At 39.6% G+C, this 20826-nt stretch overlaps 1 protein-coding gene across 8 annotated transcripts in view; it reads right to left on the bottom strand.

The window, feature by feature from the left end:
* Positions 1-7455: 7455 nt before the first annotated feature.
* Positions 7456-20826, bottom strand: part of DPH6 (diphthamine biosynthesis 6) — a 197706-nt gene continuing 184335 nt past the window's right edge. For 5 of the 8 annotated variants that reach the window (XM_033514979.1, XM_015630808.3, XM_015630809.3 and 2 more), the window contains one exon: positions 9971-10293. In XM_033514979.1, the coding sequence (XP_033370870.1) occupies positions 10178-10293 (116 nt within the window). In that variant the 3' untranslated portion in view covers positions 9971-10177. Of the gene's footprint in view, positions 9562-9970; positions 10294-20826 lie in introns of those variants that run through there. The other 3 variants (XR_004497796.1, XR_004497795.1, XR_004497797.1) reach the window with 3 other exon arrangements.

Genomic DNA, 20826 nt, shown 5'->3' with positions numbered 1-20826 from the left:
TCCTGGTTGATACATTATACTCGTATCTCTCAGTATTTGCTGTGAGTGTAATTCTTGTATTTATAGTTCTAGGTCCGAAAGGTAAACATAAAACTGACTAAAATAAACCCTTATGCAAAGCAGCAAATGGTGTGGTAAGAGGAGGTGCGCCTGTGTGTGTGTGTTTGCTGTCCATGACACTTCATGCATCAATCAGAAGCCACACTTACTCCCATTAATTACTGCTCGTCACCTCGGTGTCCCGTTTCTGCGGCCCTGCAGGCTGAGGGCCAGCCTCAGGGCTGAGGGCCGGGCCCCGGGGCCGCCATGGCCGCGCAGACCCTGCGGCGGCCCGCGGGCGGCCCCGTGCTGTTGCGCGGCGCGAACGGGCGGGGGCAGCATTGCCCGCGGAATGGCGGCGGCGAGGCCAGCGGGGAGGGGACGAGGGAGGGGAAGCCGAGAGACGAAAGCCCCTTTCTGTGCCCCTTCGGAATCTGCCGAGCGTTGCTTTGCGGCGTGCTCGGACGCGCCTGTACCGCCTTTCCATTCGGGGGAGAGTGTGACATTAAAAAATGCGGTCAGCACCAGCAGCTGGCGTCCGCTGCAGGGATAGGGATACCTCTGCCCGGGAACGGTGACAAAAGGCTTGCAAGCGGGATTTTTAAGTTGTAAAGCGTGTGACCTGTAACGTAGTTCCGAGAAGCCTGGGAGCTTGCATTGAAACACAGGGCCAGAGCAGTGGCTGGGTGTCTCTGGGGGTGGCCTGCAGGCAGCCGGGCCGGGCAGGAGGGAAGGGGACCTGCCGGGACGGTGCCGGCCTGAGCTGTGCAGCCCTGAGCAAAGGTCACAGCGGGCTCCCGAGGACGGTGTCCAAATCCCTCTCAGGCACTGACACACTTGGGACAACAGCTCTGCCGAGCCTGTTCTGGCGTTTCACCACTGAAAAAAACAGTTTCTCTCTGAGCAACCGTGCAAAGCTGCAGATTCAGCCGTGCAAAGGTGCAGATTTTTAGGAGAGGCGTTGGGCTTCAACATTCAGACGAAATGGCCTGGCACTCTTGGTGCACCTCCTTTAAAGCCTCACATTATATAGTTAAAAGAGACAAGGAAGAGTGAGGATTTTTCTAACACCTTTTGCAGTAGATTGACTTTATAGTTAATTTATATAATCTGTTTTGCGGAAGTTTGGAAGTCTTGGTTCGAGGTACCAGATCATAAAATACTACCTCCCAATAAACCTTTTGTCAAAGGTACTTACATGGCTTGGGAGTACAAATTCCACCTAGTCAAAATACAAATTGTGTTCCCAGTCACTTTGGTCATTTTGAAAGATGTATGTGGGGCTTGGTAAAGGCAACAGATGGTATTTCACTACCAAGTCACATTGTTGAGATGCAGATGACACCTGGGTACAATGTAAGGCTTGCTCTCACCTTGCCTTGTATCTATGAAACTTTACAGTTTGTATAAATATATCTGATGCCAATGGGACCAGGTGCAAGTTTCAGCTTTTTTTTTTTTTTCTGTGTGTGGTCTCACTTACGATCTTCATCTTAACTTGGAATTCTAAGGTCCTTAGTCATGAATGCAAAAGAAGAGCTCACATGGATCTTTCTCTTTGTTGAACATACACCATTTTAAGACAGTATCAGGGAGAGAGAGAAGAAAATAAATTAAAAAAATAGGAATAGGAAACCAAAGAGGGGGAGAGAAAGGAGGGAAAAGAAACACAGTTGTAACAGAAGAAGAGAATCAAAGGGATACAATGTCTGATGATAGAAGACAAAGTTTTCTCAATCCTCCTGCCCTGTTTGCAGTTAACTCCTCAGCTTCTGTGGAGAAGTAATATTCTAAAAATCTCAGTAGTATTAAACCCACTGCTTTCTGGTTTTGAGGATACAGAGAAAACCATGGTAATGAAGCCCCAAAGTCAAAGTATGCCCATGCTGCACACAGCTCTGTAGTGCAGAGATGGAAGGATCCAGGCAGAATCTGAACAGTAACCCTGTAGCTGTCCAGGAGACAAGCCCTGGGCTATGCTCTGGGCTCCTGGGCCAATCTGCAGCTGCAATAGCATCCCCACCCATCATGAAGTCTGCTATGTGGACCAGAAAGCAAGTGAAAACTCCGTGTTGTATTTTAAAAAAAGTCCCTGTCACAACTCACAACTCAAAATTATCGTGACCCACGGGCATGAAGAGCATTGGGAATGTTTTCCTTTCCCACAATGCGTGCCATGCACAGGATACCTTCCTGTATACCTGCCTACAAAAGAATCTTCAGAACAATGTAATCCATACCCATTACTGTTGTCCTCATTTTACAGGACAGAAGAGAACATAAATATATAACTTGTAACTGTTGCAAGGTTCTGCCAACACCAGAATGTAAGCATTCTGAGGACTCTGCTCACACCTTTGAACTCTGTTTCCACTAGAAAGTTATTTTTTTTCCCCCTTGAAATAAGTATGTTAAAAAAATAATATTTTAAATAGAATTAGGCATTCCAACTAAACGTTCTAAAAGATGTAAATTGCACCAAGTTCCGCAACAGAAAAACGTCCAGGGTTCAATGCTTTAGGGTAATTCCAGGAAAAAATTTAATCAGACCAAAAAATCTGACCTTTTCAACAGAAAAGAAATACTTTTTGGCGGGGCAGGGGGGATACAACCATGACAAAAAAAACCCAACCCAATTCAAACCAAGCAACCACCACCAACAACAACAAAAAAAACCACCCCACCAAAAAATCCAACCCCAAAACCATTTAAAGTGTTTTACTTTCATTCAAATAGAAAATAAAATACTCTGGCAGTTGTAAGATGGAATTGAAGTCCTTTGGCCAGCTCTTTTTGTCTCTTGAAATCATGTAGCAAAAAATGTAGCCACCCCTGATATATATACATATTAGGGTGGGCACTCAGTGTTTGAAATACAGTGTATTGGATTGCTCACAGCACATTAAGAATGCTCAGCAATGTGCAGTTTTAGGGTTGCACTTTATGCTGTAAGACACATGGTGCTGTTAGCAATCCTTTTTCTCCCACTAAGCACGCATTACTTCAGTTTTCTAGTTGAGCATACACCTAAATGACTTTTTACCTTTTTTTTTAAGAGGGCCATAAATTGTCATCAAAGACGGGGGTCTCAAATCAGCTGTTATTTAAAGACTATCTGCTTATTCTCAAAATCCCATGTCATCCTTACATCAATATCCCGTAAAGAAAAGCAGAAATTTGGAGAATATAAACCTACGAACCCAATTAAAAAAGCATTACATGCAGTTTTCATGTGAAGGTAGTGTGGGGGTTTTTAAACAAAAATTCTGTCTTGTGGGGGTTTTGTGTGACCTTTCTTAATTTTCCTAGCTTGTTTTCAAAGATGATTGATTTTTTTTTCTGATAAGAAATAGTGGCAGCTGCCTCTGCTTTGATATACCCTCTCTTTCTCTTCCTTTACAGAGGGCTGATCCACCTGTTCATTAAAAAGGGGGAACCCCAACTTTGGGGAGTGCCTGTCAAGTAGGAAAGTTGCATAGTGATGTGACTCTGCCTGTGTGTGAGAGACAATCAAATAAAATCCAGAGCTGAAAAACTAATTCACTGTATGTAGCATAGAAGAAAAATCATGCTGAAGTCCTGAGCTAACTCACATAATGCTTTCAGGAATCAGAAAAATGACACTGTCAAAACACAACATTAGTTTTCAGAAGCCTCCAGGCAAAATTTTATTTATTTAAAGTTAGCTCCTATTTTAATAACAAAAAAGTGGCAGCATATTCTACATCAAAGAAAAAAACTTTTCCTAATGTTTCCATTCCTCTTGTGAAGTACTGGAGTTGAAGCAGTGGAGCTGTCTTTCTCTAAATAATTACGTGAGTGGCAGGATCTCAACCTGAGAAAGCTTTTTGTCTGCACTGGGGACTGTAGCATAAAGAGAATCACATTTGGCTTGCCTAATCTGAGCTGCAATACGAGATACTCAGACTTTCAGTGTTTAAATAGTTAGTTTTATACAAGATCCATAACAATGAAGATGAGTCCTGAATCAACATCTCAGTACACTGTAGCACCTTGATCAAGGAACACAGACGAGAAGCACATTTATGGGCTACAGCTCTCCAGTCAAGACCTATTAACCACATTCCTTGTGGCAGTACCCAGGAGAAATGTCCCTTAACGTGGTGCACAGCTGGTGGCTTCTCTTACATATTACCCTCATTTCAGGCATCCTCACCTTCAGACCACACCAAAGCATGCTGTTAAGAGTAGTCAAAGCATTTACTGTGTTAAAGGGATGAGACATGCATTTTAAAGTTCACTTCTGGCTCTCTTTCCTGGCAACTCTATTTATACCTCTTTGTTCTTCATTCATTAATCTTTTATAGTAAGAACTAGTAGTAGTGAGAAGGCAGTCCAGGGTCCTTTCCTTCAAAGACATCCCATAAATAAAGAATAAACCCCTTAGGTCCCTAGACCTGTTGTTTGCCTTTTTAGCTTGACTTCCCCACCAGTTCCTAGTAATACCATTCCTTTGGCAACAACTTCTTTTTTGTGTTTCCTTTCTATTATTTCATGTCCTTTAACACCTCCTGCTTTGAACCTTAACAGATCCAGCTCTGGAGCTGTGGTAATTTGGTTCAGTTACAAAAGGCTCTACATTTGCATGTATCTGGGTCTTGCTGCAGAAGGGTTGGGTATGTGTGGGAGTAGGATTGAACTTTGTTGCAACGAGATAACTCTTACATCTGAGAAACGTATTTCTTCCTTCTGGGCCTCTGGTCTCTTATAAGCAACAAAATAAACTAATGTCAAGGCAGCTCCCAACAAACCCATGGGAATCAGTGAAGGGGAAGTAATGCTTGCATGCGCTTGCACCCCCAATGCAATGGCTTCAACTTCTAGCTCAGACAAATGATGTCTTGTGGAGTGAGGGAATGGCAATAATGAGATGTATGGAGGGTGTTATGGAAAGGCAGTAGTGTCAACAGCTGCCAGTAGCAGGAATTGCAGAAAGACAATAGAGACAGAGCACAGAAGAGAGATTTCCCCCCTCTATCACACCAAAATCTAAAGCAGAACAAATCTTCTCGTGAGTAACAGAAAGTAATAACTCTGGCTGCCAGGTGGTGTGCCTTTGAGGTTTAAAACTGCTTCTTCTGCCAAAGCAAATACCCCTCCTTGGGGGCTGTGGAGAGAGGGGGAGCTCTTCTCCCAGCAGCATAACCTGAGACCTGCCTACACTCATGCTGGGCAGGGGAGGCCCCCAGCATGTGTGTGGCTGTCCCAGTGATGGACCAAGAACATTTTATGTGATGGACCTTTAAAGCACTTCAGGATCATCGGGGATGAATCATGCTGTAAAATGTATCATTAATGTTACTAGATGTATTATAGACTTCTGTGATCTGAGACTGCTGCAGGCAGTATGCTGGGAGAAAAGCTTTCCAGATTGTGCTCATGCAAATTTCTGTCTGTGATCACATTCGTTCTGGTTCCCACTACAACATTACTTTCACACTCATGTGTGCTGCTCACTCAGTCTAAACTTTTTGTTATTGCAGGTTGTATGACTACAACATAGCATCCCTTTGCTAACACATTTACAAGGGTGAGAAAACATACAAATATGGAAATAAAGGCACAAGAAATCTAATGGATGTGCTTAAACTTTCCCGGAAAAGGGGTGGAGTTGGTCCTAACCTTTGTCTCCTTATTTGAACATCTACCCTAACAGGTTACTAGAGCAGGGTGGCTGACAGTTTTTTCATGACATTTAGTTCAGCCTGTCTTTTTGTTTTGAAGCATTTTTTTTTTATTCTGAACTGGGGACCTTTATAATTCAGAGCAGAATTTCTGAAAGCTAGGAAAAGCAAATGTGAAATCTGACCTATTTTGAGTCCATCCTGTTGTACTGTGGACAGTAAGTCTCATCAGCCCTGTTAAATCATACAAACAGCATTTTGAAATGATTTAGGATTGATACAGTCACAAAACAGCCATATAATAGGAGATGGAGGATGAGCAGACATATCCAACAAATGTTTTTTAAACATTGCAAGTGAAATGGAGAGCCAAGGTAATGGCAAGGAGTCCTAGGGCCAGTGACATAACCTGTGCCAAGAGCCTCAGAACAACCAGACTGTTTGGGAATGTAGGGAAAAAACAGGCAGTGCTCTAAAAAATGATAAAAGCAGGAAATTACAGGCAAATCCTAGTCATGAATTAATCCAACAGAAGTCAAATCCAAGAATTTGTGAGCAGTGAATCATCAGTAAAAGGGCACTTGCATGTAACATATGAGTTCAATTCACAGGTACCCAGTCTGTTTTTTAAAATTAAAATTTAAAATAGGTCAAAAATATTCAGTGTTCAGATGAAAGATGAAAAAAAAGAAGCTTTCAAAATCTCAAGTCTGTATTTTGAATGTTTGTCTAATACATCAACACAGGCTGGCTTGCCAGAAATATTAAAATACAAGTAAAAAGATCATAAATTAGTAAATTGTCAAGTATTCTTAATATGTATTCTCAATGCCAGACATTTATAACAGTAAAAGCAGGTTACTTAAGTAATAAGTGCCAGTTAGTACTCAGAGAGTTCAGATCAGTTTTACTTTAATACATAAAACAAACTAAATTTGCTTCAGGAAAGCCATCCTGAAAGAAATAACAAAGATTTAACTTGGACACATGAAAAGTTTCTGTATTTTAGGATTTCAGTGTTCATTTAGAGAACTATTACACCATGCAGTAGAAATATTTTATTAAACCAATGCACTCATTTATTTGAAATAAATTTTTTGTTCTGTCAGAGTCACTGTATTTTGATAGACTAGACTCTGCACGTAGACAGGAGATAATGGATTGAACAGGATGTCCTTGAAGGAGAAGAGCTGCTTCAGATTACCTCCCTAATACTCAGGAGACATCCTGCTTCCAGTACTCATCAGACTTCTGAAGGCTAAGAGGAAAGATGCACCCATGCTATCTGCTGTAACAAATCAGCTCCTGAATTACCTAACTGTAAAACTCACAGGGAAAAAATTAAATAATCTCTGCTTAAAATATCTCAATGTCATTTGAAAATCTATTTAGGAATATCAGCTCTGGTGCCTTTATAGCAGCTTAGCCATGTGCATTGTTAAGGCTCACTGATACTGTTGCCATCACTGGGTTTTGAAATGAGTACAGCACAAAGTTACTAAATCAGTTTTGGTCTTACAGAGCCATTTGGTCATACTTTCAAGCAATTAAAGAAATTGATATACAGGGACTTTTAAAAGGAGGTAGGAGACAAAATTTTATGGACAAAAAGAACTGTAACAGGACATAGATTATTTTTTGGGAAAAAAAAGGAAGCAGAGAAGACGTGCAAGACATATTCTAACACTTGTTAAGCAGAGAAACGAAAAATTAAAACTTTGGGTTACATTTTTAAAGACATTTTCTCCACCCATTACATAAGGGGTTCTGGAATAATGACATTTTGTGTCATAATAAGTATACAAAACATTTTCCTGCAGGCTTAGTAAAAATCAGAGAAAGAGAAGAATTTGTGTGCATGCAAGTCCTCAAAACCAGTGTCTTAGCACATATGGAATTTATAGTCTCAAGATTAAAATTTACTGGGGTAATCACTCCACTAAGCTTGCTGTGAAAAAAACCCAAACCAACACAACAAAAAACCACAACCTCCCCCCCATATCTATAAATGTTGAGTACTGATGTCTTTCCCTCTTTTCACTAAACAGTGTGGGTGTCTGTGTGTGTGTGCATGTCTGTACCCATCTCCCCAGGTCATATCATTGTCTACCACTTTATTACAAAGAAAGTCAAAAAGAGCTCTGCTGAAACATCTTATTTGTAGTAGGAGCCACTAATTCCGATGGAAATCCAGCATCTTAAGGTAGATAAAATGGTGCTATTTCTCTCTATTATAAGAGTCTTAGGCCTCTCTATGGCACACCACTTTACTCACCTACTTTGCACATCAGTGTTGCACAAATGGCCTTGTTCATACTTAAAACAGTGTAGATTGAGCTTATAGTCGTTCACACCACTCAGAAACTGTTTGAAGCCTCTCTAGGAGAAAAAGTCAGCAAACTGTTCTTTTTTATGTATTCACAATTTAAACCTGTTGAAGTTCTATTTCTCTCAAAAAAAGGAAAAAGCTCGTTTTCAGCTGAGAGAAAAATAAAAGATCACACTGTTTTTCAGACCAATGCATTCTGTCACCATTTCTCAGTGCAGCTCTACAGAGAAAAAAAGCAGGCTAGTTTGAATCATGAATCTTGTAGGAAGACTTGCAGGAAAAGCTGGTTTCTTTAGGAGTGAATATCCTGCTACCTTAAAATATCCAGTACAGTACAAAAGCTAAGATCAATGTGTTTCATCTTTTTTAAACTCACAGTGAAAAAAATGACTGCTACAGGAGACACAGTGAAATTTATACCATCTATTTTGTTTCCATATGCATCAATGGAAAAATAAGCTTCACCCTTATCTCTGAAAGTACATATTCTCTTCTTCTCTTACAGTCCATTGTGTCTTGGCCCATGGACAGTCCACACTGAGAGATATAAAATATTGGTATTTTCAGGGAGAAGTGAGAAAATGAGTTAGCCTTCTAAAAGAGTAGAATTCAAATAAACCAGGCACATCCAGGTATTAACAAGTCCTTTTTTGATCGTGGGAAAGGATCAAATATGTTTAAGTCTAACCTAAAAATGATCCTGAATACTAATCAACTAATGCATTGTTAACAGATTAATCTCTTTTTCCTTAAGAAATCTAATACAAGCATTTATTCATACACTGTTACATAAAAAACTCGTTGCTTTGCTCCTTTCAAAAACATTTAAAGATCTGTGAAAAAAGTAATTCTTGCTAGAAGATGGCAGCTCTGCTATATTATTTGGAAGCAATAATAAGGGACAATAACATTTAACAGTTTCTAATTTCAAATGTTGATCAGCACAGTACGCTGTACATGTAGAAGTTCTAACAGAGAAAGATCCTCTTTAGTCTCTTGTTTTATATCAGGTGCTGCCAAGTGCATTTGTGATAGTGGGGAAGAAAATTGAACTGGAGTGCTAAGTCCACCTCATAGTCACCTCAATGTGAACATCCTGCCGTAGAGTTTTGTGGAGGTATCTCAGCTATATGCTGGTGGAAGAGAAGCATAACTGGAGTGCTGGTCTCCTAGCTCCAGTGCTCACACTCTGGAAGAGAAACAGTGACAGTATATAGGCAAGGTAAAGGTTTGATACTTGTTCTTGAAGATATAATTGTGTAGCCTTTGTCTGAAAGTAAGATTCTTCTGCAGTGTGTTATTGCTTCAAGCAAAGTCCAAAAGACTTTCTTTTCCATACTTACCTTATGTAATGCGTAAAAGATCAGTGGCAATGGAATTGACAGAGCTTCACCTGTGTGTCTGAGCCTGTTTTAGTGAAAGCAGTGCAAAAACTCCTGTTGATTTTCTGGAGAAAACTGAAGCCTGGGGTCTATGATAGCTGTGAATACTGGTAGCTGGTAGTTACCTGAATGTTGGTAGCACTTTAATAACAGCTGTCTACCAGATCTAAAACACAAAAATACCCCTGGATTAGAAGCCAAGGTGGCAAATCCTACTGTCTGGCCAGCATTTCCATTATTTGTTCCAGTAAAATGTGCATCCTAAATACTACTCTGAATATTTCTTTCTGGGTGCTAGGAAATGGTTCAAATCTGGCCACAAATAAGGCTTTCATGACTTGGCCCAAAATGAATAAATTCAACCCTAGAATTGAAAGGAATCCAGTCTTTAAAACAGTATTGGGAGTAATATTCTAGTTTCACCTCCACCCAAATGATCTAAAGTTATATTTGGTGTGTTGTAACCAGAACTAAATATATCAAACAAAGAACCAATGTGTTCAGACCAACTGCATCTCCCAAAAGTCACCTGCTATAACCAGCAGACATCTTAAAACAAGTGAGAAAAAAGTACATTATTTTTAAAAGAAAGCTTTATTCTTCATACAAACCTGACTCTGTCACATATCATGAGGCATCATGAACAAGGTAATATGACTTTGCTTAAATCAAAGCAATATTGCTTCATGAAAGTATCCAACGGAGTTAGCATCAACTCTTTCTTTGTCCTCTCCTGGATGGAATGGATGTGTGTTTGATATCAACTCATCTCCTTTAAACTGCTAGCTTAGCCAGCATGTTACATGAATAACATCTTTGTCAGGTAAATCCACCACAGGTACTAAAATCAGAGCTGGGGTCTTCTCTTCCAAATATTTTTCAAGGTATTCTTGCAGTCCTAAAATAGAAACAGAACAACTAGTGAATCCCCCTTGTCTTAATGTGTCCTATCTCTTAAGAATGATTTCTAAATACTTTTCTGAAAATTATTTTGGACTAGAAATTAACAAAAGGAAATGAAATGCAACTCTTAAATTTTCAATTCATATAGCAGGAAAATCTACCACCTCCTTTTTGACTAATTTGAGATTAACTTTAGATGTTGCCTAAGGCCAGAATTTAGCAAAACAGTTAAATGCATATTTCTCAACCCTGAGTGAGTGTCTGCTGATTACAGATACAGAGAACTGAACAAGAGCAGGTAGTAAAAATACCAAGAGGCCAGATGAAATTCAGTTCTTTGTAATTTTTGATATTTGGATGACCAGTACATAGTTGTCTATAAAGGAAACTCTTTTCTCAAGTCCCATTGTGGGACATCAATCAAAAGAAAAGTTAAAGTGGGTTATTTTAAAAAATATTATGAACTTGATTTCAATTTGTAATCAATGGATGCATGCCATCTTGAAGGCATAATGGGGGAAGTCCAGGAATGGCAATATGTATGACTGAATATCTGGAATTACAGTAAGATTCAAACTGCTAAAAATACAGAATATGGCTACAAGAAACTCTAAAAGGACTGGTATGTGTGCAGAAGTTTGCAAATTTCGAAGTCCATTATGGGAACAGAACCAATAATTGAAAAGATCTAATTAGAATACAGAAGAAAAATAAAGAATGGAAAATTTAAACTTGGCATCAAGAGATGCTTGGTCATGCTCAGCCTCAGTGAACATGCTAGAAATCAAACCACCCAGAACCCTAAAGAAAACTACCAAAAATCTGCTGAATGACCCACAAAAGACAGTTTCCTAATGATAAGGTAGAGCCTGCAAAGGTTCTTGTTTCAATAACTTACTTCTGTCAGCAGCTTCTGGGATTATGGCAATTCTTTATAACACTAAGCAATCTTGGCTAGAAAGGGTGTAAAGAGGGCAGAACTTGCAGACTGTCAGAGCTTTTTTTTTTTTGGCGTCACTGCCTGTGAAACTGCGAATAGGCAGTTCAGTCAAAGTGTTACCTCATCCAGGATAAAACAGGAATTTTGCAATTGTATTCACTGAAGCCAAAACTCCTCTCTTTTTATTTGGCAGCAGTAGAGTAAATTAATGTAATAATGGCAATGCTGCCTACAAAATATTGCGAAGACAGTACCAGTCTTCTGAAATTCTGCTGGCTTCCTTTTGTATTAGCATCATTGACATTGGAGGTAAAGACAGACAAGGGTGAGCCAAAGATCAAAAGTCACCTCAAAGGTCAAAGAACTTCTTTATCTGGTGTGTAAAAAGGAACTAATTATCTGTATTACAGATATTCAGCAGTGACCCAGTAATTAACTAACAACTAGCATTTTTCTTGAAAAACTTGACTTCAGAAAACTTTATGCCTATTCTGACTTAGAAGGCAATAAAGATAAGCCACCTCAAAATCACTGATATCACCCTATTAATATTATATTTACTTTTTTCATCAATTAAAACTGTGAAAATACAATTTTAGTCTTTCCTTGTTTTATGCACAGGATTAAAAGCTGTGAAGCAGCGCTAAAAGCTACCAAAACAAGTCCAGGTATTCCTTTTAAAGGGAGAATTTTAAAGTGGGGGTATCTGGAAATAGAACTCCATTCTTTGGAGAGTTTGAGGTGGCTAAAATAGCCATAAATATTTATGTTTGAATGTGCCCTAGTGGACTTGCATGCCAACCAGGAAGAGCCACCTTTCCTAAAGACCAGTGCCTTTTCTGTTGCCAGTGCCTACATTCATAAATGAAATGTGGATGAAAATCTGGGACATATGCTTCTAAATATTTTACTGTATTTACAAATAAATTAGTTTGATATGAAAGCAGTGCAACTTAGATGTGCATACTTATACACTTAAAAATTGTGGACAGAAGTCTGCTCATGCAAACTTTGCCTAAAAAGCAGAGACTGGGTCTTCTAAAACAGTAAAGTTGTACTCTGAGGTCTCACAGAAGACAATGCACAATTTGTAAATCTGTGGCAACCTATGCAATAATAGCAAACTAAAAGAATTGATAGCTATGTATTTGACTGCTATAATAAGTTACTATAAATCTTCCAATACTAATTGTATATTTTTAATGAAGGGTGATTAATAAAGACACTATTTATATTTTTTTACTCAAATTTGCTTTTAGATAAATAAGAGCCATGGCCATGAGTGTTTTCTGAATACGTAACTCTTCGTTTGAATACAAAGATTTACAAAAATGTCCTTCCTTTTATGTCAGAATGCTTGCTCAGTTGTGTGCCATACTTACAAAAGTTGATTTTAAAAGCAAAAACAAGTAAAGGACAAAGGGTTACAGTGAGTGTATTTGCTGAAGGTTTAATAGAGGCTATAGATGACTGATGTCAGTCCTACAGTTATTTAAACTGCCCTGATATGGAATGTTTAAGTACAAGTAAAAGCAGCTGTTTATCAAGTAGTAAACAATTGGTGTGCATTGTGGATGTTTTCATTTCCTGTGACAGTCCACACTAATTATGCTAGCCACGTTGCAGCACACTTGCAGTTTTTATGGAGACCAGCCAGGGACTTCTAAAGGAACAGAAGTCAACAGGGAAACACGAAGGAAATATCTCAAAAAAATGAAGGATGTTCCTCTAGGAAGCTGACACAGCTGACAGCCCAGCTGAGGTGCCTTTACACCAATGCATGCAGCATGTAAACAGGGAGAGCGGGAAGACACCATGCTGCCTGAAAACTATGTCCTTGGTGCCATTAGAACACAGCTTAAGATGGGTCCATGGGATTCTCATGGGTTTAACAAGCCCAAGTGCTGGTGCTGCACCTGGGTTGGGTCAGGGCAGCCCCTGGTACCAGCACAGGCTGGGGATGGACAGATCAGAGCAGCCCTGCCCAGCAGGACTTGGGGGTGCTGCTGGGTGAGAGGCTGGGCATGACCCAGCCATGGGCACTGCCAGCCCAGAGAGCCAAACGTGTCCTGGGCTGCATCCAGAGCAGCGTGGGCAGCAGGGCAGGGAGGGGATTCTGCCCCTCTGCTCTGCTCTGCTGAGACCCCTCCTGCAGTGCTGCACCAGCTCTGGGGTGCCAGCACAGCAAGGACATGGACCTGCTGGAGAGAGTCCAGAGGAGGTCACACAGATGATCAGAGGGATGGAGAACCTCTCCTAAAAGGAAAGGTTGAGAGAATTGCATTTGTTCAGCCTGGAAAGGAGAAAGCTTCAGTGTGACCTTACTGTGACCTTCCAATACCTAAAGAGGCTCTACCAGAAAGATGGAGAGGGACTGTAGTGATAGGACAAGGGGTAAATGGCATAAAACTGAAAAAGAGTAGGTTTAGATTAGGTAGTAGGAGAAAATTCTTTACTGTGTGTGGTGAGGCCCTGGAACTGGTTGCCCAGAGAAACTGTGGATGCCCCAGTCCTGGGAGTGTTCCTGGCCAGGTTAGATGGAGCTCAGGGCAATCTGGTATAGTGAAACTTGTCCCTGCCCAAGGCAGGGGATTTGGAACTGGATGACCTTTAAGGTCCCTTCCAGCCAAAACCATCCTATGATTTTTATGGTTGTAAGTACATGAAATTTGCTCAAAGCAGGTGAACTTCATCCTGCAAGATGGATCCCCCTACTCCCAGATGATCCACAGAAATTTAGGGAGGAAGTTCCATATGAAGTGTCTTCCTGGACTGCTATGGTGGTTTTTATTTTGTTTGTTTGTTTGTTTTGTTGTTTTGTTTTTTTTTTTCCCCCGGGAATGAGGTAAAGGAAGGTAGATGAGCTGAGGAACATGAACATAACTAAAACTTAAAAAAGAACAAAATTTATTCAGTATCTTTTGGCAGTATGATCTATTTCTGCCATTGCTTTGTGAAGAAAGGATAATGAAATCAATAATTTGATGATCTCTCAAGCTGACTTAGCAGCCTTTCCATATAACAAGGCACAAACTAAGCATGTAAACTATTGTTTTTAAAGGTGATTTTCATACTAGGTAGAAAAAAAGTGCTCTAAGAGCTCCTGAAGGGGAATTCCAAAAGACTAGGAGGTGATTTTTATATCTTTGCTGTCACTGGCCTCAGCAGGATTTAGGCAGTATCAGGCGAGGCCACAGAATCCACTTACATTTTCAAAATCGGTTCCCTGTTATCATTGCCATACTCTTGCTTCACTGGATATCTGCAGGGGAGTAGTAATCTAATAGCTCATATGAAAAAGGAAAATGGTAGCAAAAAGGAAAATGGTAGCAAGAAGGAAGATCACATTTAGCCCAGTACATAAAAAATCACTTTCATATTACTACTATCTTTCCTTCACTTTTTAACCAAAAGATATCGTTAAATTGCTTAGAGCAGGTTTTAAAATCCCTGAGCTAATAAAGCTCCATTGCTTCTGCTGCAGAGATCTGACATGCAGCATGTACTTTCAAAAGATGCATCAGAGGGGATCAGGTTCCTAACAGTTGACTAAGAGTTCCAGTCCCAAAAGATCTGCCCCTGGTGTGCAGAACACTTAACCCTTCGACCAGTACCAACATGACTATTCACAAATTATTGATGTCCCTAAATCCCTGGCAGATTGCAGACAGTTCTTGTCTCCCTTGAAGCCAAAGCATATGGTCACTAATGAGATGGATTAAAAATACATATACACATTCAGGGCTTTGCCACATGAATGTAAAGCCACAGAAATGTTAGAAGGTGATTGAACTGGACTGAACACTGTTAAATACATGATTAGCTTGTTATGGATCATTTCCATTGATCCATATACAGTTTCACAGCATAGTTTAATTAAAGCTGTCTGGAACAAGCCTCTGCCTTAAATGATCAACAAATGTGCAACAAAAAGGTGAAACACGAGGAACTGGAGATGCCCCTCCCTTTCTTAAACATCCAGCTGACTGTCTCTGTGGTGTACAACTACAGCAAGAACAGAAACCATTTTTAAAAATATTGTCTGCTTTTACACTCCAGGGTTTCTAACATCTTTTTCTTAATAAAAAATTATTCTATATTCTATTATGTAACAGAATATAAAATTTGGGGGAAAAAACCTGCTTAGTTTGTTTGCATCATTGCAATTTATGCTTTTCTATCCAAAATAAAATCAAACCAAGTAAACAAGAATATACTGTTGGAATATAAAAGGGAGTCACTTGGCAAAATATGATTTTGTGCTGATTTTTTTTTGCTGCAGCTATAAAGATTTTAAATCACAATATGGATATTTTTCACAGTCCAATAGCTGGCTTTTCATGTGGTTCCTTATGCCTTTTGTTACTATTTTTGATCACATTATTTCATGTTGGTCATTGTACTTTTAAGAGAGTGGTTTCCCAAAACTTCTGTAAGCTCCTTCATGGAATACTGATGATGCACTTCAGGCACTCTGGCCTGGGATATTTATCTGAATATAAGTTAAGCAGTTGCTTTGAATTGCAGGGGAAGTATGTTATAGCCATGATATATGAGACAAATGACCGGTAGGAGTTTGGGTAAGGCTGTGAAACCACTATAAACCTGTGATTTCCTATGGCAGTCCTTGGAACTGCGACAATAAAACAACTTGCATTCTTTGCTACATAACTTTCATAACATAATCTGTGTGGTTGAGGTTTTTCCACCTGTGTCTAGATTTCTTTCCCTTCTTTCAATGACAACAATTGATGAATGAGCTTTCCTGTTAAATGGTGAATACACATAGCATTTGTTAACAAAAATGTAAGTGGTATAATTTGGACTTCAAAAAAACCCCCAGATTTACTGTTTCAGGCCTATTTGTAAGTATACTTACCACAAAAATTTAAAAAAAGCCCTGAATTTCAGGGGGAATGGTAGCTGTGTTTGGAACTCAAATCACATGCCATGTGACCAACATGACCAACTGGTCAGTTGCTAAAGCAGCCAGATCTGCACATCTGTATTTGCAAACGATTCTTTCATAAAAACCTATCTCCAAGAATTTCTCACATGGACCCATCTATACTGACAGACTTCTTTTGTCTCACACTAAACTAGTTTTAGTCGTAAGAATTAAAATACCTTTTCCAAGTAACCACCTAACAGATGAAAATACAACCTTGTACTGAAAGCAATAAGGCAAGTGTTAGCCATCCTCCTTCAGCTTGTTCCTAATAGCAGAGTACCATTTCAGGTGATTGCAACCTCTTCTGTGAAGAATATGGTTATTAGGATCCAGACTGATAGGACTCTGTCACTTTGGACATAGAAAGAGGACGACACTTCACCCAGTAGAGCATTCAACAAGAGAAATCATGGAATCATTAAATCGTTTGAGTTAGAAGGACCTTCAAAGCTCATCTAGTGCACACCCCTCCCCTGCAATAAGAGCCATCTTCAACCAGACCAGGTGGTTCAGTGCCTCGTTCAACTTGATCTGAAAAGTTTCCAGGTTTGAGACATCAATCACCTCTCTGGGCTACCTGTTCCAGTGTCTCATCACCCTCATTGTAAAAAACTTATTTCTCATATCTAGTCTGAATCTACTCGCTTTTAGTTTAAAACCATTACCACTTGGATAAGGGGTACACAATCACTAGAAGCCCTATTAAAAAGTCTCTCCCATCTTTCTAATAAGCCCCCTGTACATATTGAAAGGCCAGTAAACAATCTCCCAAGAGCCTTCTCCAAGATAAATAACCCCAACTATCTCAGTCTTTCCTCACTGGAGAGAGATGTTCCACTCTGGCCATTTTTGTGGCCCTCCTACGGACCTGCTCCAAGAGGTCCACGTCTTTTTTGCGGCAAGAAAAAAATCTGCTGTAAAGAGAATACTAGTGCTCTGTTATATTTTACTGCTAGTCCTGTTTGTGCAGTGGACTTCTTGTCCCTTTGGAATCTATCCCAAACTTAAAAGTTCTAGCAATGTTTTCAAGCAGGCAACAGTGAAAACATAATGAAAGTTGCTCTAGGCTTGATGGGTACCCACAGGAATTGTAGCAACTCTTCCTACAGCTGAGCAGACGAAAATAAATGAGGAAAATTTGTTTCCCTGCATGCCATACTGATAACTATTGCTGTCAGTGAGGAGAAATTGTGAGTGCAAAAGGCAGCAGTCGTGGACCTTACTGTTCATGTGAGATGCAAGAAAAATGAGCGACTGGCTTATCTCAATCCACACTAGTAAGTCAGTCAGGATGCCTGAAGTCTGCACCACCAGCAGCAAGGGGAGAGGGACAGCTGGTATAAAATGATCAGCTCTGAAGGAATCCAGATGCTGCCTCTTCCTCTCCCAGCCTCACAATCCTCTCTGCTGTTCCTCTGTTTCAACAGGAGGGTGTGGGAAAGAAAAAGGGCTCACTCATAATCAGAGAGGGCATTAACATTTACAGGACCCTCACTTTTCTAGAGCTGAGTCACTTGGCTGAGTAACTGTACAAGTCTTTTTAGACTATAGCTCATGCATTTTTTTTTAGCATCTAAAAGAAAATTAGTAGACAAAACAGTTATTTTTAGTATTGGTTTGATTGTGGGCCTGTCAGCCTTGGTGATGCATCTCTTTTATCAAGCTGCCACAATATCTTGTTTTGTTTTCAGAGCAAAGTTTGATTAAAGACCAATTTCAGAGAAGTTACTCACTGTGGGCGTTAATTAGTGCTTCCTGGCCTCTGCGGGGTTTATCTTATGATCTGTTTCACTTACTAAACCCTGTAATTCAATTTACATGAAGATACGAATGAACCAACCCCCTTCTATTCTTCTGAAGGCTTCTGTTTAACTCAGTCCTGAAAGAACCTCTCTCCTATAATTCCCTAAAAAGGAATTCTAGTTTCTAGCCTTTTCAAATCAAAATTAAAGCAATACTTCACATCTATAAAGACTTTTCAACTAATGAACTGAGAAGGAGCTTCAGAAGAGGCGGGGGGTAGATAAACTTTAGGAACCCTTTGGTTATAAATAGTGCTTTCAGTGGTGCCCAAGTATACTGTGCATCTTAGAAAAAACTGGTACATATATTTTTCTCTTCCTCTGCATCTTTCTGGGAGTGGAGCATTGTCATTCTGTATAAGATTGCTGGTGTTGCCCTCCTCCTCTCTCATCAGCAGACAAGAAAAGCCTTTAGTCTTTCTGAAAGCAAAAGGCCAGCTACTAGGTCAAAAATATTACAAAGCTGTTGGTTGATGAAGAAAGACTTAATTTTACTGGCAGGTAAAAAGTAGCAGGTGAAAGTGAAATTTAGAACATGATATAGGTAAAATTAGGAACTATTGAATAAAATGAATGAGAAGAAAATGTCAATGGGGTACTATACAAATACAGTCAGACCAAAAAAAAACAAAACAAACCTGAAACCAGTCCAAAAGAAAACCTGACTCAGGTACACTGAGTATTTGAAACTAGGTTGAATAAAAATGAAACCAGTACTAAAGAGACACAACCTGTGAAAGAGAAGATGACATAAAGATGACATAAAATGGTCTTTTTTTATAGCAGGCCACCTGGAAAGGAAAACTGAGGCTGGGTGAGGCAACATATTCAAGCAGAGTTCATGGACACTACAAACTTAAAACATCCTCTTCCAAGTTACATTCTCTTGTGAACTTCCTCCCAAATTTTGAAACCTAAACCTCATCCTAGATGTAGTATGGACTTAGGCTGGTAGGAATGCTTCCTAAAATTGTAGAGTGCAACAGCTACACCAGAAATACTAAGAAGAAAAGGAAATAAGGCAATGATAATCAAAATATATGAATATTTACAACAATTACAATTTCAGACCTAAATGCCATCCTTTAAACAGCTAAAAGTCACCCAATTTTGGCTGTTACTCTCCAAAGTGTACACAGTACCAGTCCAATTAGGTATGTTATCATGCACATCAATGGCAAGATGCAGAAATAAATGTGACTCTTTTAAAGATAAGCAAATGTTGCTGAGTTCCTCCATGTATTCGGGCTGTTTGTCAATAGAAAGAATTAAGATTTGGCATCCATGATAATTCTTTCAAGCTGCTAGCTACAGCTTAGAAAATAGGAGAACATGAAAACTCATGGCTGTGTGTTTTCCAATGTTCTGTTTTTAGTCATGTCCTATATACAGACTGAGAATCAGCCTATACAAGGTTATAAATGTGTACTTTTGTTTAAAATGTCATTAGCCTTCTACACTAAATAAAGGAACACTTAAGCATGCCCTTCCAACACAGTGAGATCTAAATATAATTTCAGAGAGAACAGAGAACTGAACTTTCCAAGTACAATCATTAAGAAAAGAACTTGTGCTTTTTCTAAAACCATGACAGAGTGCAAAGATCACGAGCCTGTTTTCCCTGTGTGCTATCCTTCAACCCTGTAACGATCCAATCTCTTTATGGGGTGGATGGTTATTGAATTTGTATGCCAGCTGTGTCCAGAATCTCTGGGGAGGATGGGCTGTAATGACACCAAGCAGGGATGAGTTCTGAATGGAGACAGATTATTACAAACATGCCATTTTTCAGGAGGCATTTAAGAATGCGCTTCACAGTATGTGTGTGTACTTGCTCACTCATATGGTCTCACCTGAATGTGACTATGTGGGAAGACAGAACCACAGGATTCACTAGAGGCTCACACACATGTTTTTGTTGTACTCTAAATCACATAAACATGTACTTAATTTTTTTTTTTTTTCCAGATTAGTTGAAAATTTGGTGTGAAAATGATCAACTGCAACAGCACCTGTGCAGTAATTATGAAACTTGGTTTTTCACCCTAAGGTCAAATTAAAGCTACTGACTCTTGGCCCATTGTCCAGGAGCATGAGATGGGCAGATTTGCAAGCTGTAGGACAGTTGGTTGCTGTGCCCTTCAGGTAGGGTTGGGGACACTGGTGGGGCAGTGTGTGTGGGAAGCCCGGCTGTGCCTGCTGGTAATGCAAGAACTTCTATCTCTAGGGCCTGTCAATCTGGCACCTTTCACAAGTGTTAAATTCACTTAAGTATATTTTTTAAGAAGCTGTCATGAGACATACTGAAGCAAATATGTCCTTCAGTGGTTACACATGGACTAAGTTGTAACAATGTTTGTTAAGTGCTTTGACATCCCCAAGTGATATGTTTGGTACAGCTTCCACATTTGTTCGTTTATTGAAGTCTGCTAAATAGTCTTCAAAGCCAGTGGGTTGAAGAAATACATGACTGGACACAGTGCATCCAAAGGGCTGGACCACAAAGAGATGTTTATGTAACTACAGGACACCACATACATTTGCTGGTAGAAGAATTTAGTCTACAAATAATAGAAAAGCTTTCTAAAAGATTTTGTGGTAAGCATCTTTCGACTGGTTGCAGTGAAGGTCATGCGGTACTTGTTTTATGTCAAGTTAAGCAGTGATCATTTAAAGTAATAGTGATGGAATAACTGTTTTCAGTTTCTAGGCCAGATTCTCAACAATTATAAATGGTAGCTATGCTAATTTACATCTGCTGAGGAGATTGCATGGTAGATTATATATTTTGATATAGTAGCATGTGCAAACTAATGAGGACATTTCTAATGTTTA

Source organism: Parus major, chromosome 5 (genome assembly GCF_001522545.3).
Source record: "Parus major isolate Abel chromosome 5, Parus_major1.1, whole genome shotgun sequence".
NCBI classification, from domain to species: domain Eukaryota; kingdom Metazoa; phylum Chordata; class Aves; order Passeriformes; family Paridae; genus Parus; species Parus major.
Note: the sequence above shows the minus strand (reverse complement) of the source record. Positions and strands in the feature narration are given on the sequence as shown.